Source organism: Dama dama, chromosome 3 (assembly GCF_033118175.1).
Source record: "Dama dama isolate Ldn47 chromosome 3, ASM3311817v1, whole genome shotgun sequence".
Lineage (NCBI taxonomy): Eukaryota > Metazoa > Chordata > Mammalia > Artiodactyla > Cervidae > Dama > Dama dama.
In genome coordinates this window covers 47,142,267-47,159,040 of record NC_083683.1, presented here as the reverse complement: position 1 = coordinate 47,159,040, position 16,774 = coordinate 47,142,267, and the positions used below count along the sequence as shown (strand labels likewise).

The 16,774-nt window shown below is 46.7% G+C and overlaps 2 protein-coding genes and 1 pseudogene across 4 annotated transcripts; 1 reads left to right on the top strand and 2 right to left on the bottom strand.

Annotated features, from left to right (window-relative positions):
• Positions 1 to 254: 254 nt before the first annotated feature.
• CCDC65 (coiled-coil domain containing 65) lies at positions 255 to 8,394 on the top strand. Its single transcript, XM_061122758.1, has 8 exons — positions 255 to 397; positions 1,150 to 1,317; positions 4,468 to 4,637; positions 5,512 to 5,650; positions 6,496 to 6,693; positions 6,893 to 7,111; positions 7,735 to 7,884; positions 7,995 to 8,394. Exons 1-8 carry the CDS (start codon positions 266 to 268, stop codon positions 8,310 to 8,312), a joined length of 1,494 nt encoding a protein of 497 aa, XP_060978741.1. The 5' UTR covers positions 255 to 265; the 3' UTR covers positions 8,313 to 8,394.
• A 600-nt stretch (positions 8,395 to 8,994) lies between these two features.
• On the bottom strand, positions 8,995 to 12,714 carry FKBP11 (FKBP prolyl isomerase 11). Of its 3 annotated transcripts, XM_061128846.1 has the most exons (6): positions 12,252 to 12,509; positions 12,019 to 12,084; positions 11,559 to 11,646; positions 11,226 to 11,259; positions 10,797 to 10,867; positions 9,002 to 9,240 (listed from the first exon to the last, which is right to left on the bottom strand). In XM_061128846.1, the coding sequence occupies exons 1-6, from the start codon at positions 12,378 to 12,380 to the stop codon at positions 9,023 to 9,025; spliced, it is 606 nt and encodes a 201-aa protein (XP_060984829.1). In that variant the 5' UTR covers positions 12,381 to 12,509; the 3' UTR covers positions 9,002 to 9,022. The 3 variants fall into 3 exon arrangements, with proteins under 3 accessions (XP_060984850.1, XP_060984829.1, XP_060984840.1); XM_061128867.1 differs by lacking the exon at positions 11,559 to 11,646 and having other exon boundaries at positions 8,995 to 9,240; positions 12,252 to 12,714; XM_061128857.1 differs by lacking the exons at positions 9,002 to 9,240; positions 10,797 to 10,867; positions 11,559 to 11,646 and having other exon boundaries at positions 12,252 to 12,672.
• A 1,297-nt stretch (positions 12,715 to 14,011) lies between these two features.
• Positions 14,012 to 14,093, bottom strand: LOC133049442 (U4 spliceosomal RNA; annotated as a pseudogene).
• Positions 14,094 to 16,774: the final 2,681 nt, after the last annotated feature.

Below are 16,774 nucleotides of genomic sequence, written 5' to 3'. Positions count from 1 at the left end.
GAGGGCGCTCCAAGACAGGGCGCCTTCTCTTAGCTGTTACTGCGCCATCTTAGCGAGATCTCCGTTGCTAGGAGACGGAGACGCGTCCTTTGGTTTGGGAACCCTGCCACACCGTTCTCCCAGGTTTTCTCTAGCCTGAGGTCTGAGATCTGAGGTCCCACTGCCTTGCAGGGGCAGTTCCAGAAGACCCTTTTCTGGGGACGTTTACCTCCTGCCCTTTTAATGCTGGCCGTGGCAGGCGGAGGACCCTCGCCCAGATTCAGCTATGTCTAAGAAAGGGAAAAAAGCCAAGGTGCCGCTGTCGGATGAGGAGCAGCTGCTTCTGTTTCAGCAGAAGTTGCTGGCAGAGGAGGAGATGTCCAAGAGGAAAGAGAGGCTCCTGAACCAGTTCTTGAAGGTGATGGGTTTTTGCATTACTTTCTGCCCAACCCCACCCACCCCGTGCCCTGGTCCTGTCACCTTGACCCTGTCTTTGTGGCAGCCTCATTTTCATGGTAGCCTCCCCTCCCCCTGGAAATCTTAAGACCCAGATAGACTTAGATTTCAGGCAATATTGTATGGGAGAAGGAGCAGTTCTTTGTGGAGCACGGAGGCAGGGAGATGGTATAGAGCTTGACAATCACTACTGAGCCCCAGTACTGGGATAGTAGGTGCTATCATCTGTCTGAGCTATCTGAAAGTCTGATATTCTCCCTTGAGATGAGCCATTACAAACAATGTCCTGCTCTGATGCCTCCATCCAGAAGGAAACTCACCATAGCCCTCCCTAAAATGCCACTGGGCAGATCCTGTCTTAACTTAAGACCCTCCCAAAACAAGAATAAAAACTCCTGAATGTTAGCCATCAGGTCCCTCAGAAAAGACAAAGGGTAAGATGACAGTTGACAAACTAAGTTTGATCTTGTTTGTTGTACTGTATCAGGGCTTTTAGCCCGGACCTCTGGGCTTGTTGTTCAGTCTCTAAGTCATATCTGACTCTTTGCAACCCCATGGACTGTAGCACTCCAGGCTCCTCTGTCCTCTATTATCTCCCAGAGTTTGCTCAAATTCATTTGTCCATTGAATCAGTGATGCTATCTAACCATCTCATCCTTTGACCTCTGGTTTGTGTGTGTGGCAGGGGTATGTTTATTCCTTTCCTTCCCACAGGACAAGCTGGCCAAGGAGGAGCACAATAGTGCTCTGAACCTTAATAAGATTAATACACAGTGGAGAACGGTCCTTCGGGAAGTCAAGACCAGAGAGCTTCATAAGGACATTGAGATCCTCAGCCAAACATTTGAACGAGTGGTGGACTGCAAGGACAGTGTCATCAAGGCAAGCTCTCTTTCCAAAGAAACACTTGATTATGACTGCCTTTGATCTCTTAATAGAATGGGCCCAGTGAATTAATTCATGTTAAAGTGCTCCCAAGACACATGCTGTGATGCAGCTAGGCTATCATTCATTTCACTGAAGTGAAAAATAGAGTACTGAGCTGTCATCCCTCCCTGTCTGTTAGAGGAGCCATTCTCCTTGATCATCTACTGGCTCAAACCAGTACTATACAGTATTAGAGTTGAAAGGCACAGTAGACATCACCCAATGACTTGAACTTAGTCCTAAACATTCATTTCAATGTGAGAAGGCTTAGTTCCAGAGAGAAGAAGAAGTTTTCCCAAGGTCACACAGCTAGTCAGTGAGAGAGCTGTGACTACAGCACGGATTTCTTGATTCCCACTCCAGTGCTTTATGCAGCCAAATTCCATGTGGCCTCTTGGATTCAACTTCATTGGCCATGGATGAGGTTGTGAAGATCTCCATCGGTAAGAACGGTTCTGGATCTCTAACCAATTCAATCAGCTAACTTTATGCCCTTGGGAGGTTCTTGAGTTGAGTACATACCATCTTTTTCCCTAAGGGATTTTTTTCTCTTGAGTTTCAAGTCCCTATATTTAGGATCCCTCAATATCTGTTCCTGTTTTTTTCACTGTTCTCACAACTGAACTCATGAGTTCCTCCTCTCTTCAGTCCCCTTTCCCATACTCCACAATCTGGTCTTCCTCATACTCTCTGTTTGGGTGGCTGGTGCCACTCACCATCACCCAACCCGGGAATCTGGGACTCATTCTAGCTTTGGCCTCCATCCCTGACTTCTGGTACTAAGTCTTATGTAAATCTTCTGCTTAAATAAGTCACACCCTGCTATTCCCCCGCCACCCCACCCCGCTATCCTGCTGTAGTTGAGACCCAGGTATTATCTCTACTGCAATAGCTTCTTATCTTCCAGGGCTTGGTTGTCTACACAATGACCAGGATTATCTTTCTAAAACAAAAATCTGTTCCTGTTACTCCACTGTGTAAATCTCCTTAGTGGCTCCCCTCCTCCACAGAAGGAACAGCAAAGCCTTTCATGATCTGGCCTCTACCTGTACCTTTCACATAGCCAGCCTTCTTTCCTGTGCCTTTGCACATGCTGTTCCCTCTATCTGGAATTCTCTTTTCCTTATCTCCTCATTTTTCCTGGCAAATTCTTACTCCTCCTCCAAGAGTGACACAAATGACATCTCTGCTATGAAGCCTTCCCCAGTTCACTCTGTCTTTTATATCCCCTTGTCACTGGGGAATCATTAACTTCATAGCATTTTCCATGTTGTGCTATAACATTTTTTCAAATTTTATAAAATGGGAATTTAATCTGTACCTGTTTTTTTTTTTCTCAGAATTTATTTGTAATTTTCAATTTATATAACTTTTCCTACTGAAAGACTTCAGACTCCTTTGGAGACAGTGAAAATGTCTTTTCATCTCTGAAATCCTCAGCATCCGGCACAGTGCTGGTACAGAGCAGATTTAGTATACCTTAGCTGAGTGAGTGAACAGTCTTCCATTATCAGCACCGATTTCATAAGATCTTTCCCATACTAAAGTTGCTCAGTCGTGTCTAACTCTTTGCAACCCCACGTAATTCTTTGCAACTCCCTGGCGGGGCTATAACCCACCAGGCTCCTCTGTCTATAGAATTCTCTAGGCAAGAATAGTGGAATGGGTTGCCATTCTCTACTCCAGGGGATCTTCCCGACCCAGGGATCAAACCTGGGTCTCCTACATCACCGGCAGATTCTTTATTGTCTGAGCTACCAGGGAAGCCCCATACTAAACATATAAGTAAAAGTTAGCAATGTGGTAGTTTACAGTGAGTGGATCATCTGGACATTTGGCAAAGGCTTTTTTGCTTTATTCATTTTAATTTTAATTTGTTTTGCTTTTTTGAATAAGTAGTTCACTCACATTATTCAAACTTCAAGAGATAAAAAAGTTATGTACAGAAAAGTTCCCTTCCGCTCGTGCCTTTCAACCACCCAGTGCCCCTCCTGATAATTTTAGTTGCATGAATAAAGCTTTTTTTTTTACACAAATGGCAGTATTACATAGTGTTCTGCCTCTTGCCTTTTTCTTTTTTTTTTGTTTTTGTTTTTTTTTTTTTTTTTGCCTTTTTCATTTAATGATATATCCTGGGGACTATTTACATTAGCCCATGCTTCTCACTTTGTTTTACAACTGCGTAGTATTCTGTACTGTAGTTTAACATGTTACTTGGTCCTCAGTATTTCCTGTGTCTTGGTAATTCCAACTAGAAGCTTGCAGGTGCTGTATTCTTTTATAGCAGCTGTTGATTAATTAATTAACTAATTAATTGTTAATTAATTGGGGGTTGCAAAATGCTGATTTTCTTTTTTTTAATGCTGATTTTCTAATAGTATCATTTTTTTTTCATTTATTAGTTCAAATACTTCTATAAAGAAATACTTACTATCATTTACCATTCAGTTATCCCAGAGGTATAATTTATATAAAAAATGCCTGATTCTTTCTCTTCCCTTTTATAAACCAGTTTTTTAAAAAAATTCATTGTCTGGCATCCTCTAATGGTAACTGATTTTTTTTTAAGTATCCTGATAAACTCATAATCAAATATATTTTATATTTTTTAATCCATTGCCATTCTTATCCTTATTGATGTTCAAACTGTCGCTTTTTTTTTTTGCCAGTGGATGTCTTCTCATTATCTATGGCTACATCACAAACCTTAAATTAGCGACTTACAACAGCAATTTATTTCTCTCTCTCTCAGGGTTCTGTAGGTTGACTTAGCTTAGCAGGGAGGTTCTTGCCTGGCACCTCTGACACGGTTTTCAGTGAGATGTCACTTGGGACGGCAGTCACCTGGGGGCTTGACTGAGCTGCATGTGTAAGGTGACTGCCCACTGGGAGCTCCGCGGGGCTGCTGGCTGGAATGAACGCTTTCACGGGGCTCCTCCACCGGCACTGGCTTCTCACATTCCAAAGCGGGACAACTGGAGCTCCCAGAGCCAAAGAATTGGCATTAGGACCTGGGGAAAATAGGAACTAGCTAGTTGAATACATTTTTATTTTCTCACATGGCTGCCATTCAGCCAAAGTGGTAACTCTGTGTTTCCCACCCAGTCTTTAGCAAAGGACCTGTCGGAAGCTGAGGAGCAGTATGCCCACGCCCTGCGCAGCCACTTGCATAGCATCGACCAGCTCTTGGCCCTGCAGAGATGCCGGCTCAACCTCCTAGAGGAAAATTACAACATGGAGCTGGAGGCCCTAACCAAGGAGTTTGAGACTGAAAGGTGTGGGGGCCTAAGAGGAGCTATGGTCGCGGGGGCGGGAGGGGGGCGTGGTGGAGTTGGGCCCAGGGGTGTATCCAGAGCCTATGTCAAGATGCTACTTGTAAGCAGCACCCACTTTCAGCGATCAAAATCCTATCCATCTGCCTACCTGGAGGACAGTGATAGTGTGGGGAAATTAATGAGATGGCACCACTCAGGCCCTCTCGCCCTACCCTCTCGTGCCCTCTGCCCCATGTTCTGTAAACAATGATTATGTAATTGCTGAGGTCACTTGTAGCATTGCGCATGCGCGTCAGGAGGTACTCGCTGGGTTCCGGACTCCTTTGTGCGGTATGCCTACATGAGCATCACCTGGAAAAGCCCAGAAGGGTTGTGTGCAGTTATGTTGTGTTGTGTTATGTCTACTGCTACGGCTGCAGCGTCAGCCGGGAGAGAGGCTGTGTTATGGCTGCCATGCCAGCCAGGAGAGAATAAACCTGGCTACAATTCCTACAGTGTCTGGCGTCTTCTTCCAACCTCTGAGCTCTCGGCTTACCTATCCTGGGTTCAGCGAACAGTGCGGACAGTGTGAACAGAAGAAAATTGGCATCCAGAACAGGATCAGCAATACAGATGGGAAAGAGACTTTTCACTGCAACCTTTTGTACTTTTTTATTTTTTTTTTTATTGTATGAATATATTACCTATTGAAAAATCAAACTAACATTATTCATTTTTTCTGGTCCTGCAAAGGACAGAACCTGCCCTCCTTCTATTCTTCAGTACCTAAGAGTTTGTACCATTCATATAGTTTTATTACATACTGCTTTGCATTGTCATTATTGGTCTATATGCTTTATGCCTCAGAGCGGGAACAGTATCTTATCTTCTACAGGAAAACAATTATTGATCAACATGAAAAAGAGATTCACTACCTACAAGATGTTTTCATGGCCATGGAGCAGAATTACATAGATTCTGAATATGAAAGCAAGCTGGAGTTCCAGAGCATGTGGGACGATCTGAAAAACAAGGTACGGAGGGAGAGCAGATGGGCATTAGGTGGGAAGAAGAGAGAAAAAAGTTCTGAAGGTAGTAGAGCTAGAAGAGATCCCTTTAACCAACACAGTCAATAAAACGCCTGTTGCCACTGTAGGTATACCCCTGCAGCTTTTTATAATTTCGTGAAAATTGGTGAGGAGGAAAGATCATCCTGAAATACCAAGAAAATGCATTTTAGAGCTAACACACACCAAGGAGGTCCTCTCGCTTCACCCCTGTGATCTGTAGAAGAAGAAATTAAGGTCCAAAGAGCACCTTAATGACCTGCCAAAGTCAGGCTGCTGATCTGTGATCAAGCCAGGGGGGAGTCCAGTTCTCCTGCCACTTGGCCACAAGGGCTTCCGCCACCTTGGAGGCTGCCAACTTAGCCAGTCTGCAGACCTGGGTTGGGAGGGTAGAGTGCTTTGTTTTCATTTTGTCCTATAATGTTTCATACAAATTTTGATAAGCTTTCTACATTTAAAAATTGGGAGATTTCACCAAAAAAAAAAAAAAATCCAAAATTGCAACTTCCCCTAAACAATTTAAAGATCTGGTAACACTGGGGCACGTTTTCAAATGGGGACATTCCTATGGAGCTGAGCAGCTGTGCCCTCACCCCCACCACCATGGGGCATTTCCTCTGGGGTTCACCACCAGCCCCACGTAGCCCACAGCACTTATTTATATCATCTGCCTGGTCTTTGTAGGCATTTTCACTGGCAACCTCTGCACCATGCTGTGCTACAAACAGTTCAAGAGGGGGAGGTGTTGGTGCCAGTGAAAGGGCACTAATAGGTTAAGTTCAAGCACTGGCTATTTTGGGATCACTTCCCAGAATTTAGAAGAGAAGCACTTTCTAAGACTGCAACTGGAGAACATAGTAGAAGATCTGTGGAGAAGGTTCCAGGATGCACTCAAGAATTACACTGATGCCACAGAGGATCGAAAGATTGCCTTCGAGACTCTCAAGGTGAAGGACGAGAAAAGCTCCAAAGAGATTGAAGTACAGATGAAAAAAATACAGAAACTACAGGTTAGTGCAGCTAACCTGAGCGACTCGCTGCTTTAACTGCTCCATTATCCTCTGTTGTTCTTCCCGTTTCCCCTGGGCTTCATCACTGTTGGGGGAGAGATGGTATGCTCTGATTTCAGTCCCCAGACAGTCCTTCTATCTGCTCACTGAAGACCCTCACGTAGTCAAGTGTTTCCTCTAATCTGCCCTGTTCCTCTAGGATGCCATCATCATTTTAAAAGGCAAGATCCTGGTGCACAGCCGAGAGAGTGAAGAACAGAATCAGGACATTCGTGAAGACAAGGAGTTGGTCCTGGTACAACTGCGGAAACTTAAGGCCCAGAGGACTCAAGCCCGGGGAATAGCGCAGGAGAACTTAGTCAAACTCACCCTGGAAAGCAATGCTACCCTCAAGGCCCTGAGGGAGATTGTCGACAAGGTAACAAAGGGAAGAGGGTAGCCAGAACAGAACCAGGGAACCTGGCTCCCTGCAGAGTGAAAGGGGCTGGCAAAACATAGAGGGCTTCCCCCAGCTTCCTACCTGAGTGCACACTTGGAACACCTATTTTATTTCATGTTCCCTTGCCTCTCACATATTATTTTATTTATTTAATATTTATTTCTTTTATTTCTGGGCTGCGTCGGGTCTTAGTTGTGGCATGCGGGTTTCTCTCTACTTGTGGCGTACAAGCTCAGTAGTTGCAGCACACGCGCTCTCTAGTTGAGGCACTCGGGCTTAGTTGTTCCATGGTATGTGGGATCTTAGTTCCCCAACCAGTGATGGAACCCATGTCTCCTGCATTGGAAGGCAGATCCTTAACCACTGGACCACCAGGAAGTCCCTCACCTCTCACCTCTTCAATTTAATGAGTTAACAGTGAATGGGTTTTAGAAGAATATAAAATTTTTAGAATAGTGCTTGTAAGCCCTTTGTGTTGGATGTATTACTTTTGTATCCCATTTGGCTAAGTAGCTTCCCTGGATTGAAGCAGGGGAACCAACTCCACTATTTCCCCTTCCCAATCCCTTTCCTAATAGAAGGTTTCTGCTTGCTTCCAACAGGGTGAAAAGATTCTTAAACTTGCTGAAATATGTAGGAAATTTGAAACAGAAGAAGAAAAGGTGCTGCCTTTTTATTCATCGGCATTGACTCCCGCAGAGCAGGAAGAGATAGAGACAATGGACCCAGAGTTTAAGGAAGAACTTGGAAAGGTAAGGTTCCATGGGCTCAAGGCCAGCACCTGAGGCTGGGGTGACAGAGTCCTGGGCTACACTTGCTAACAGATCCTATCACACACCTTCTCCCTGTAACTCACTCCCAGGTGATAATGGACTACAAAGGGATGGAGAATTTCTGGAAAAGGTACAACAAAGTGAAACTGGAGCAACTGAGCCTTCGGCACAGACGTGTTCAGTTGTTGGAAATCAATGAGAAGCTGCGGGAGATGCTTAGGCAGTACTTGGATGGCATCTCCGTGAGTGATGAAGTGCTGAGCCAGCTCAACCCACTCTTCATTGTCAATCACCGCAGCAACTTACCCCAGCTCTTGCCTGCGCCCACAGCCCAGCCAGGTGACAAAAAACCTCCAGCCACTTACACCATCATTGAAGCAGCCCATGTGGTCTCCCACACCCTGTGATACAAGGGGAAAACCTCTTTTCAATTCCCAGAGAATGTTTTGAGGAACCCAAGGACTTTGCTATTAAAAATTACCATGGAGTTTATAAGTTCTCTGTATCTTTTCCATGTTGGATAAAACAGTCTACTTGGAGGATACTAGGAATACAGCAGCCCTAGGGAGTAGAGAGGGTTTCCCAGGTGGTACTAGTGGTAAGAAAAAAAACCCACCTGCCAATACAAGAGATGAAAGAGATGCGGGTTTCAATCCCTAGGTTGGGAAGATCGCCTGGAGGAGGGTACAGCAACCCACTCCAGTATTCTTGCCTGGAGAATCCCCATGGACAGAGGAGCCTGGGGGCCTACAGTCCATGGGGTCACAAAGAGTTGGACACGACTGAAGCGGCTTGGCATACACACAGCACCGGGAGTAGAGGGCAGCCAGGCGACCACCCCGACGCTTACTTCTCAGTGAGGTATTGCTCCTCGGTGTCAGGACATCCTGGGAGCCAAAAACCATGCTTCCAGGACCCAGAGATCCTATGGTCCTTGGTGTAAGTTAGGACAGGAAGAGGAGGCCAGGAGAACTGATCCAAAGCCTCCAACCACCCCTTGCCAAGCAGAACCCAACTAAAAATGCCTTTTTCCTTAGCCCTTTATCTCATTCCCACTTACAAAGGCAGCCACAGAATGTATCAAGTGAAGAATGCAAAGTTTTTTAAAAATTGTTTATTATTTCTTTTTGCTCTTGTTTCGTTTCTCTTCCTTGAGCTTCTTTTTGGAGATTTTAGGACTGCTGGCCTTTCTGTATAGATGATAGCCAATAAGGCCCAGGAGGGCTGGCACCATGGCCATGCCTACCAGAGGCAAAATGCCCTTCACCAGCTTCTGCCAGTAGTTGGCTCGGATCAGTGCAATCAGTTCCACGTCAAAATGCAGCTCTGCATCCGCTGGAGGCAGAGAGGAGGTGAGGGTTAGAATCCCTGTGCACTGTATCCAGGGCTCAGAATCTGAATGCAAATAGGGAGGGCAGACCACACCGCAGCAACATCTGTGAAGTTGGCAAGATTTAAATGTGGGGCTGAGTTCTCTTAATTCGAGAGGCAGAGGAGGGTTATGAGGCTCTTAAGTGATAGTCATGTTTATCCCAAATATACAAGTGTGGCTTGTCTTCACTGACAGGTCTTTGACGCAACAGGAGAACCTTTGTGAAAAGTACAGGCTGTTCTCCATTTATAAGTTAGAGAACCTCTGTACTAACTGTATCTCTAAACAGCCACATGGATAGAATCTTTGCAAGGCTGAAATTAATTGGACTTAAACTAGACTTTTTAAAATGTCACCAACCAATAAGCACACTCACTGTGATTCTTTAAAAAAAACAACAACAACAGGTGTTTCAACATGGCTAGAGAGGCAGGATGTGGTTTAAGACGTTCGGAATGGAGAAATGAACAGGAGTGAGATGGGGGAGAAATGTAAACAAGCAGTACTGGAGATGAGGAGGCAAAGGAGCTTTGGGTAAAAGAATTTCGCTTTAGTCCCCTGACCCTCTCTCTGGGTCTACCTCTAAGATAGAACTTAGGATAAGAATTTTTATCCCAGTACAATTCATTTTAGCTAATGGAACATTTCTTATAACCAAAAGCAAGATATCTGCATCTTGGAAAATCTGTCTAGGCTCAGGCCTTAAAAAATAGGTATTAGCAGTGACCTGTGAGGGCTTGACGTTAAGGTTTTTTTTTTTTTTTTTTTTGATGTGGATCATTTTTAAAGTCTTTATTGAATTTGTAACAATATTGCTTCTGTTTTGTTTTGGTTTTTTGGCCCAGAGGCATGGAACTCACACCCCCAACATTGGAAGGGGAAGTGTTACCTAGAACCCCAGGGAGGCCCCCAGGCTTGGCTTTTAAATATTGTTTTTATTTTGTTTTGAATTACTTGACTGTGACCATTTTCAGTATCTCATCTCTGGTAGAGGCTGAAAGGAACTGTGGAGATGTGGTGAGAAGCCATGTCAGCTGCACAAATGACAGTCTGGATTTATAGGAAAAGCACAGGAAAGAAGGCCAGAGTTCTCAGAGAGGTGGCACAGGCAGCAGACTCATGTGGCTCAAGCAAGGGTCACCTCCCTAGAAAGTTGCCAGCTGCCAGAAGACAAGCCAGGGGGCTTTAACAGGTTATATGTCTCTAGTCCCTGCTGGTGATCGGAGGAGGAAAAGGGTGGCCCTGCAGAAGGAGGCATAAGCCAATCCTATACCATTTAGCAAACTGGGTTTAGACCTTCTCAGACTTCAAAGTGCATAGCTCCTTGTAGCTCTTAGGGACTGTTTTTTTTTGTTTGTTTTTTGGCTGCGCTCTCTGGCATATGGGATCTTAGTTCCCCAACCAGGGCTCACACCTGCGCTCTCTGCGTTGGAAGCACAAGAGTCTTAACCTTTGGATCGCCAGGGAAGTCCCAGGGACTGGGTATCTTGATAGCCAGAGAGACGCCTCGTCAGATTACCTGGGATAGATGGTGGAAATCCCCGTTTTCCATAGGCCAGGTGAGAAGGAATGATTACCCTTCGCTTCTCTCTGAGGAAAGGAATGTGAATCATAGCCTGGGGTAGAACCTGGTGGGCCAACCACCTCAGTCCATCTGAAGTCCCACCAACAAAACCCTCTGGATATTCACACTCAAAACATGAACTTTCCCACCTGAGCACCAAACAGGTTGCTGGTCAAGGTGTCCATCCCCCCAGGTGTCTCAACTCCACCAAAAGAACCCCCAGCCAGAAAAAGCCTGAGGCTTCATCCAGAGCCCCCAGGCCCAGAGAGCAGGACCTACCCAGTACCAAGCCAGAGCCCATTATCCTGCCTCCTCTAGGAGCAGAGACAGCCTCCACCCATGCAGAAGGGGTACACCCAAAACCACCCCTGCTCAGATACTCACCCCACACACATGTCTAGAAGGCTCTGCTCCAGACCTTGAGGAAGAAGACACAAATGAATAGGAAGCTATCTACATTCCCCAAATCCTGGGAGAGGAAGATCAAAGGCTCCCCATGAACCTCAACTGAGCTCCCCACTTGTGGAATCTCTGGCTTCCAATGTGGTATGCGGCAAGAGGAGTACTAGGCGTGTGATTTGAACCTCAGGAGGTGAGTGGTAGAACCCGGGGTGGGGGTGGGGAGGGGGGCGCATTTCCAAGGTAGCTGAGGGGTTTAAAAGACTAAGAAAGGGCTTAGGTTGGGAAGAAATGGAATGGGAGGTTCAGCTCACATACCTGGTATCACCTGCTTTTGGCCAAGTTCTATAACCAGAGGGTCTCTGCTCAGAGACGTGTCAAAGATGCGTCCATCTACCAGGCTGCCCTGGGGGTGGGAGGGAGAGCATCTAGAGCGCTCACCTATACCTCTCCCTCCCAGCAGGGTGCGCACACACCTGGCCTCGGGCCGCAACCCCCTCGCAGTTGCAGTCTAACGTTCCCTTTCGGGCAAAAAGGAACAGGAAGCCCCAACAGGGCTGGCACTTCTCGGAGATCCCTCCACCCTTCACTTCACTGCGGAAGAGCGGGGAAGGGGAAAAAGGTAGGGAAGAGGCGCGCCCCTCCCCCCCGCCACGTGCCGGAGGACCCCAGAGCCGGAGTTACTCCCGGACCGCTTGCCACGTGTCCAAGCCAAAGCTGACGTGTTTCAGCTGGGCGCCGCCCCCGGGGCCCCGCCGCGGCCCCCCAGGCCCCTCACCGAGTAGTGTATGTGAAGCGTGTCTCCAAAGGCAGCAGGCTCAGCACACGGCTCGGGGGGCTCCACCTATGATCGCACAAGTCAGGGAGGTTCCTGCCCCTCGACCCAGCGCCCCCCAGTTCGGTGCCCGCACTCCCTCCTCCCCGCTCCCAGGATCCTTTAGACCCCGACCTTCCCCGCAACCGGGCCCGACCTCCATCCACAGCGCCCGCCCGGGATTCTCTCCTCCTCACCAGGGTCTCCACTTGGAGGGTCCGGACGGGACTTTCGGTTTCGGACCCAGCCTCCGCCCGGCACACCGCCCCCCTGAGCAGCAGCAGCAGCAGCACTCGGAGCGGGAGAAGTGAGGGGCGCAGAGTCATAACTGGGTGCGGGCAGGGCTCGGGGCACGCAGGACAAGCCGCTGGATGACAGGGGCTAGGACCGCAGTTCCTTCGGCGCCCAGGCCAGACTGGATGGGACGGGGCGGGTCGCGACGCGCCAGCTCCTCCTCCCGCAGCCCTTCCTCCACCTAGTCCCCACCTCCTGGAGGGAGGAGGCCACGGGCGCTCTCCCGGCCCTCTGAGATCCCGAGGGTGAGACTCCGACCTGTCGGTTAGCCGTTCGTTGAGTCCCACAGTGAGCGGCTGAGTCACATCTAGCATCTATTTACGATTACCTATTGTGTTCCAGACACTGGTCTGTAATCCTCAAAACCACCTTGAAAGGTAGACATAACTGTTTCTATCTTACAGATGAGGAACTGGGTGTTCGGGTTAAGTAACTTTAACTTACTTAAGTTAAACTAGCTAGTTTAGCTTAACTAGCTAGGTTAAACTAGCTTAACTAGCTAGGTGGTAACAGAGACAGGATTCAATCCTAGGACTACCTGAGTCTAGTCCGGTTGCTCCATGCTCTTTCCTCTTGTCTCCTCACACCTATCCTGGCAGGATCTGGCTGGCCCACCCCAGCCCAGCAGTTGTCAAAGATGGCAGCCCCCTCCCACATCCAGCCATTCAGCTTGCATTCCTGGAGGTCATATACCCAAAAGGAGGCAGGGAGGGTGCTGTCCCATCAACCCACCCTTAGGGATGGTAGTTGAAAAGAGCACAGAGCTGTTTACTGTAAGGAGGAGGTGGATCCCTGGTCGTTTCCTGTGAGAGTACCATTTATTTCAACAAACCTGTCAAAAGGGCAGCTACATACACTCCTTTTGTTTGTGCAAGGACTTCAGTTTTTAGAAGTTTTCTATTGTCTCAGGTGACCCTACCAATCCCCTTCTGCATGATTCAAGCCCTCACTGCCCACTTAGGCCTTGGCTATCTGGATTCTGCCCATCAGTGAGCTGACAGTCATCATTTTTTGGGGTCACCTCTTAGGCCTTGTCCTCCTTAGCATCTCTCCGGTCCATGATGCCTGAGCTCTGACTGCCCTCCCAAGCTTTAGACACAACTGTGTACTGCATGCCTCCACCTGGATGTCTGATCAGTACCTCAAATCAACACACACACTACCCTACTCATTCCTCTTTCTCCTCCATCCCACCTGTAACAATCTGGATTTTACACCCAGCATCCTGTTTCCATTTGTTCTGCTATCAGCCTTCTCTTTGATTCTTCTTTCACCCACCCCACATCCAACCAATCTCCTCTGGATTCTCCCTCCACAGCCTCTCCAGCTCTTTCCATTCCCACAGCTACCACCCTAATTAACCCTTCATTCTTTCTTTCTTTGGGGTTGTTTAGGCTGCGCTAGGTCTTTGTTGCTGTGCTGGGGCTTTCTCTCTGGTTGCAGTGAGCAGTGGCTACTCTCTAGTTGTGGAGAGCAGCCTTCTCATTGCGATAGTTTCTCTTATTTTGGGGCATAGGCTCTAGGCTGCCGGGGCTTCGGGAGCTGCAGCTTGCAGGCCCTACAACACAGGCTGACTAGTTGTGGTGCATGGGCTTAGTTGCCCCGAAGCATGTGGATCTTCCTGGACCAAGGATCTAACCCATGTCCCCCGAATTGGCAGGCAGATTCTTTTTTTTTTTTTCAATTAGCAATAATCGCGCCTCGGATAAACCTCATTGGCTACGATACTGCCACTGCGCAAAGCTTGGCAGGCAGATTCTTAACCACTGGACCACCAGGGAAGTCCCTCTTTTGGCTTATCTTTTTTTTCTTTAAAGCCCCCTTCTAGAGGTGATGGAACACTCTATATCTTGATAGGGATGTGGGTTACATGGGTGTATGCTTGTCAAACTGTATGTGTGCACTGTATGCAAATTATACCTCAAATTTTTTTAAAAAGGAAACAAAATCAAACACAAAAATACTATATTAAAAAAAAAAAACAAAAAACCCAAACTATTATTTCCAAGTCTCCCTTCAAGTCTGATATGGTCAATAAGACATAATATTGTCCTGGACTTTCAGGGAGGCTGCTTAAAAGGAGCTAATTTAGCTAAGAAATGTGTCATAGTGCTCCACCTTCTCCCCTCCAGTCTCCTTCCCTTCCTTCTTCCTGTTGCCTGGAATGTAGATGAGATGAACTACACTCTAGCAGCCATATGAGATCATAAGGTGAGCATGAGAATATAAGCTACATGCTAGGACAGTGATAACTATAGCGCCACCATTCCAAGCCTACACCAGGTACCTTTTAACTGAGGTAGAAATTAACTTCTATCTTGTTAAAACAACAAAGGGTAATAAGCCCTCAGCTTCTTTCTGCTCTAGCCCATTCTGTACACTGCTGCTGTCTGTTCAGCTTCAGTCATGTCACCTACCTGCCCACGAAAAAGCCTGCATGGCTCCACATTGCCCAGTGAATTAAATTCAGACAACCTGACATACCAATTGAAAGCTTTCATTATCTGGTCTTAATCTGCCTTTCCAAATTTTGCTTTGATTCCATTAAAATAAAAGCCTTAAAAACAGGAACTTCACCTTTCCCATTTTTACATTCTCATTGCCTAGTATGGTGCCTGACACATTAGATGTTCAATAAATGTTTACATATAAATTGAATCAAATCCTCTTGGCCTCATGATGCTCTTGGCATCGGATGAACCTGCGTTCTCTTCATCTCTGTGCACAGCTCATGCTCTTCCCTCACCTGTCAAGCTCCCTCCAAGCCAAACTCAAAGATCACCTCCTCTGTGAAGTTCTGTTCCCCTAGCTGGAGGTGACTTATTTCTGAACTTCAGGCAAATGCTTGGGGACTTTATTGTATTCTCCCTTGTGTTGTAGTTATTTGTGTATTCCTGCTCCTCCCTCCCCCTCTCAAGAGTGAACTCACCGATGGCAAGGACAAGGCTGTGATCATATCTGGAGTCCCTTAGGTGCCACCTGCACAATACCCTCCATACAAGATTCTAGACAAATATGCTTTGAGTAAATATACTATGCAAAACTGAGATACCATTAGAGGGAAAACCTAACTATACTAATACAAAAAACCTCCAAGACAAGCATATATACCTTTAAGTTAAAAAAAAAAAAAAAACTAGACTAATACATGTGATATGAGCCCCTTTGTATTTTAACCCCTTCCCAAATACGGATAGATACATATATTTAGAAAAGGAACTAGAGGATGCACACCAAACAACTGAGGGTGGTTACCTTTGGGAACAGAATGAGCAGAGGGGAATAAGTATTACATGTTGTTCTAAACATTTAATGTATTATTTGGATCTTTTGCAATAGGAATTATTTGGGTTACAAAAATAAATTGTAAAATCTTGAATGAATGATCATGATATCCAGCCATCCAAGATGATGTGTGGGAAGTGTTGAAGGAGTTGGGCTAACAGAGCTAAAGGAGCCAAACTGAGAAGCATCCTTGTGTTATTGTTTTGTCCGCACTGCATGACTTATGGGATTTTAGTTCCCCTACCAGGGATCGAACCCGGGGACCTGGCAGTGACAGCGCTGAGTCCTAACCACTGGACCACCAGGGAATTCCTGAGAAACATTTCCTGTGATTAGAGAGGTCATGGGTAACTTTGTGCTTAGTCACTCAGTCGTGTCTGACTCTTTGTGACCCCATGGACTGTGGCCCACCAGCTCCACTGTCCATGGGGCTTCTGCAGGCAAGAAAACTGGAGGGGGTTGCCATTTCCTTCTTCAGGGGAACTTCCCAACCCAGGGATCAAACCCAGGTTTTCCACATTGCAGGCAGAATTTTTACCGTCTGAGCCACCAGGGAAGCTTGGGTAACTCTGCAGATCCTAGAAGTGTTTTTTTTTTTTTTTTGAAAGCGGTATTTTTAAACAAGTGATAAAGGGTATAAAGGCAAGAAGGTCAGATATTTGGGGAAAATGAACAGACCAGTTTGGCTAAAGTAAAGGATTTAGCCAGGAGAGTAGACAGAGGTAACTGGAGAGACAAGTAAGAGTTGGTGTGGAGAGACTTGAATGGTAGTGAGAATCCACTCAAAGTTTCTGGGCAAAGGGGTGACGTTGAATACCGCACTGATGCGGTATTGGAGGTGGAAAGCTACTGTCTTGTCCAGCTCTGAGGCTTTGGTAATCTGAATGGGAACGGGTGAGAGGGTAATAGTAGAAAAGAGTAAAACTAAGTCAACAGTATCACCCACAGAGGGCAGCACAAGCCCTCTTGGACCCAGGAGGGACCAGGGAGGTAGTTTTCTCCTTAGGCCAAGTTAGGAGCCTGCATGTGCAGGCTCAGTCGCTCAGTTGTGTCTGAGTCGTGTCTTTGTGACCCCATGGACTGCAGCCCACCAGGCTCCTCTGTCCATGGAATTTTCCAGGCATGAATACTGGAGAGGGTT

What these genes read in the sequence shown, in the direction of transcription:
- CCDC65 (XM_061122758.1), top strand. Translation starts at nt 266, where the DNA reads ATGTCTAAGAAAGGGAAAAAAGCCAAGGTGCCGCTGTCGGATGAGGAG. An exon ending in AAGGAGTTTGAGACTGAAAG is followed by an intron (nt 4,638 to 5,511) that starts GTGTGGGGGCCT and finishes TATCTTCTACAG; the next exon opens with GAAAACAATTATTGATCAAC. An exon ending in TTAAGGAAGAACTTGGAAAG is followed by an intron (nt 7,885 to 7,994) that starts GTAAGGTTCCAT and finishes ACTCACTCCCAG; the next exon opens with GTGATAATGGACTACAAAGG.
- FKBP11 (XM_061128846.1), bottom strand. Translation starts at nt 12,380, where the DNA reads ATGACTCTGCGCCCCTCACTTCTCCCGCTCCGAGTGCTGCTGCTGCTG. An exon ending in CGCTTCACATACACTACTCG is followed by an intron (nt 11,647 to 12,018) that starts GTGAGGGGCCTG and finishes TCCCACCCCCAG; the next exon opens with GGCAGCCTGGTAGATGGACG. An exon ending in ATTTCCACCATCTATCCCAG is followed by an intron (nt 9,241 to 10,796) that starts GTAATCTGACGA and finishes CTCTGCCTCCAG; the next exon opens with CGGATGCAGAGCTGCATTTT.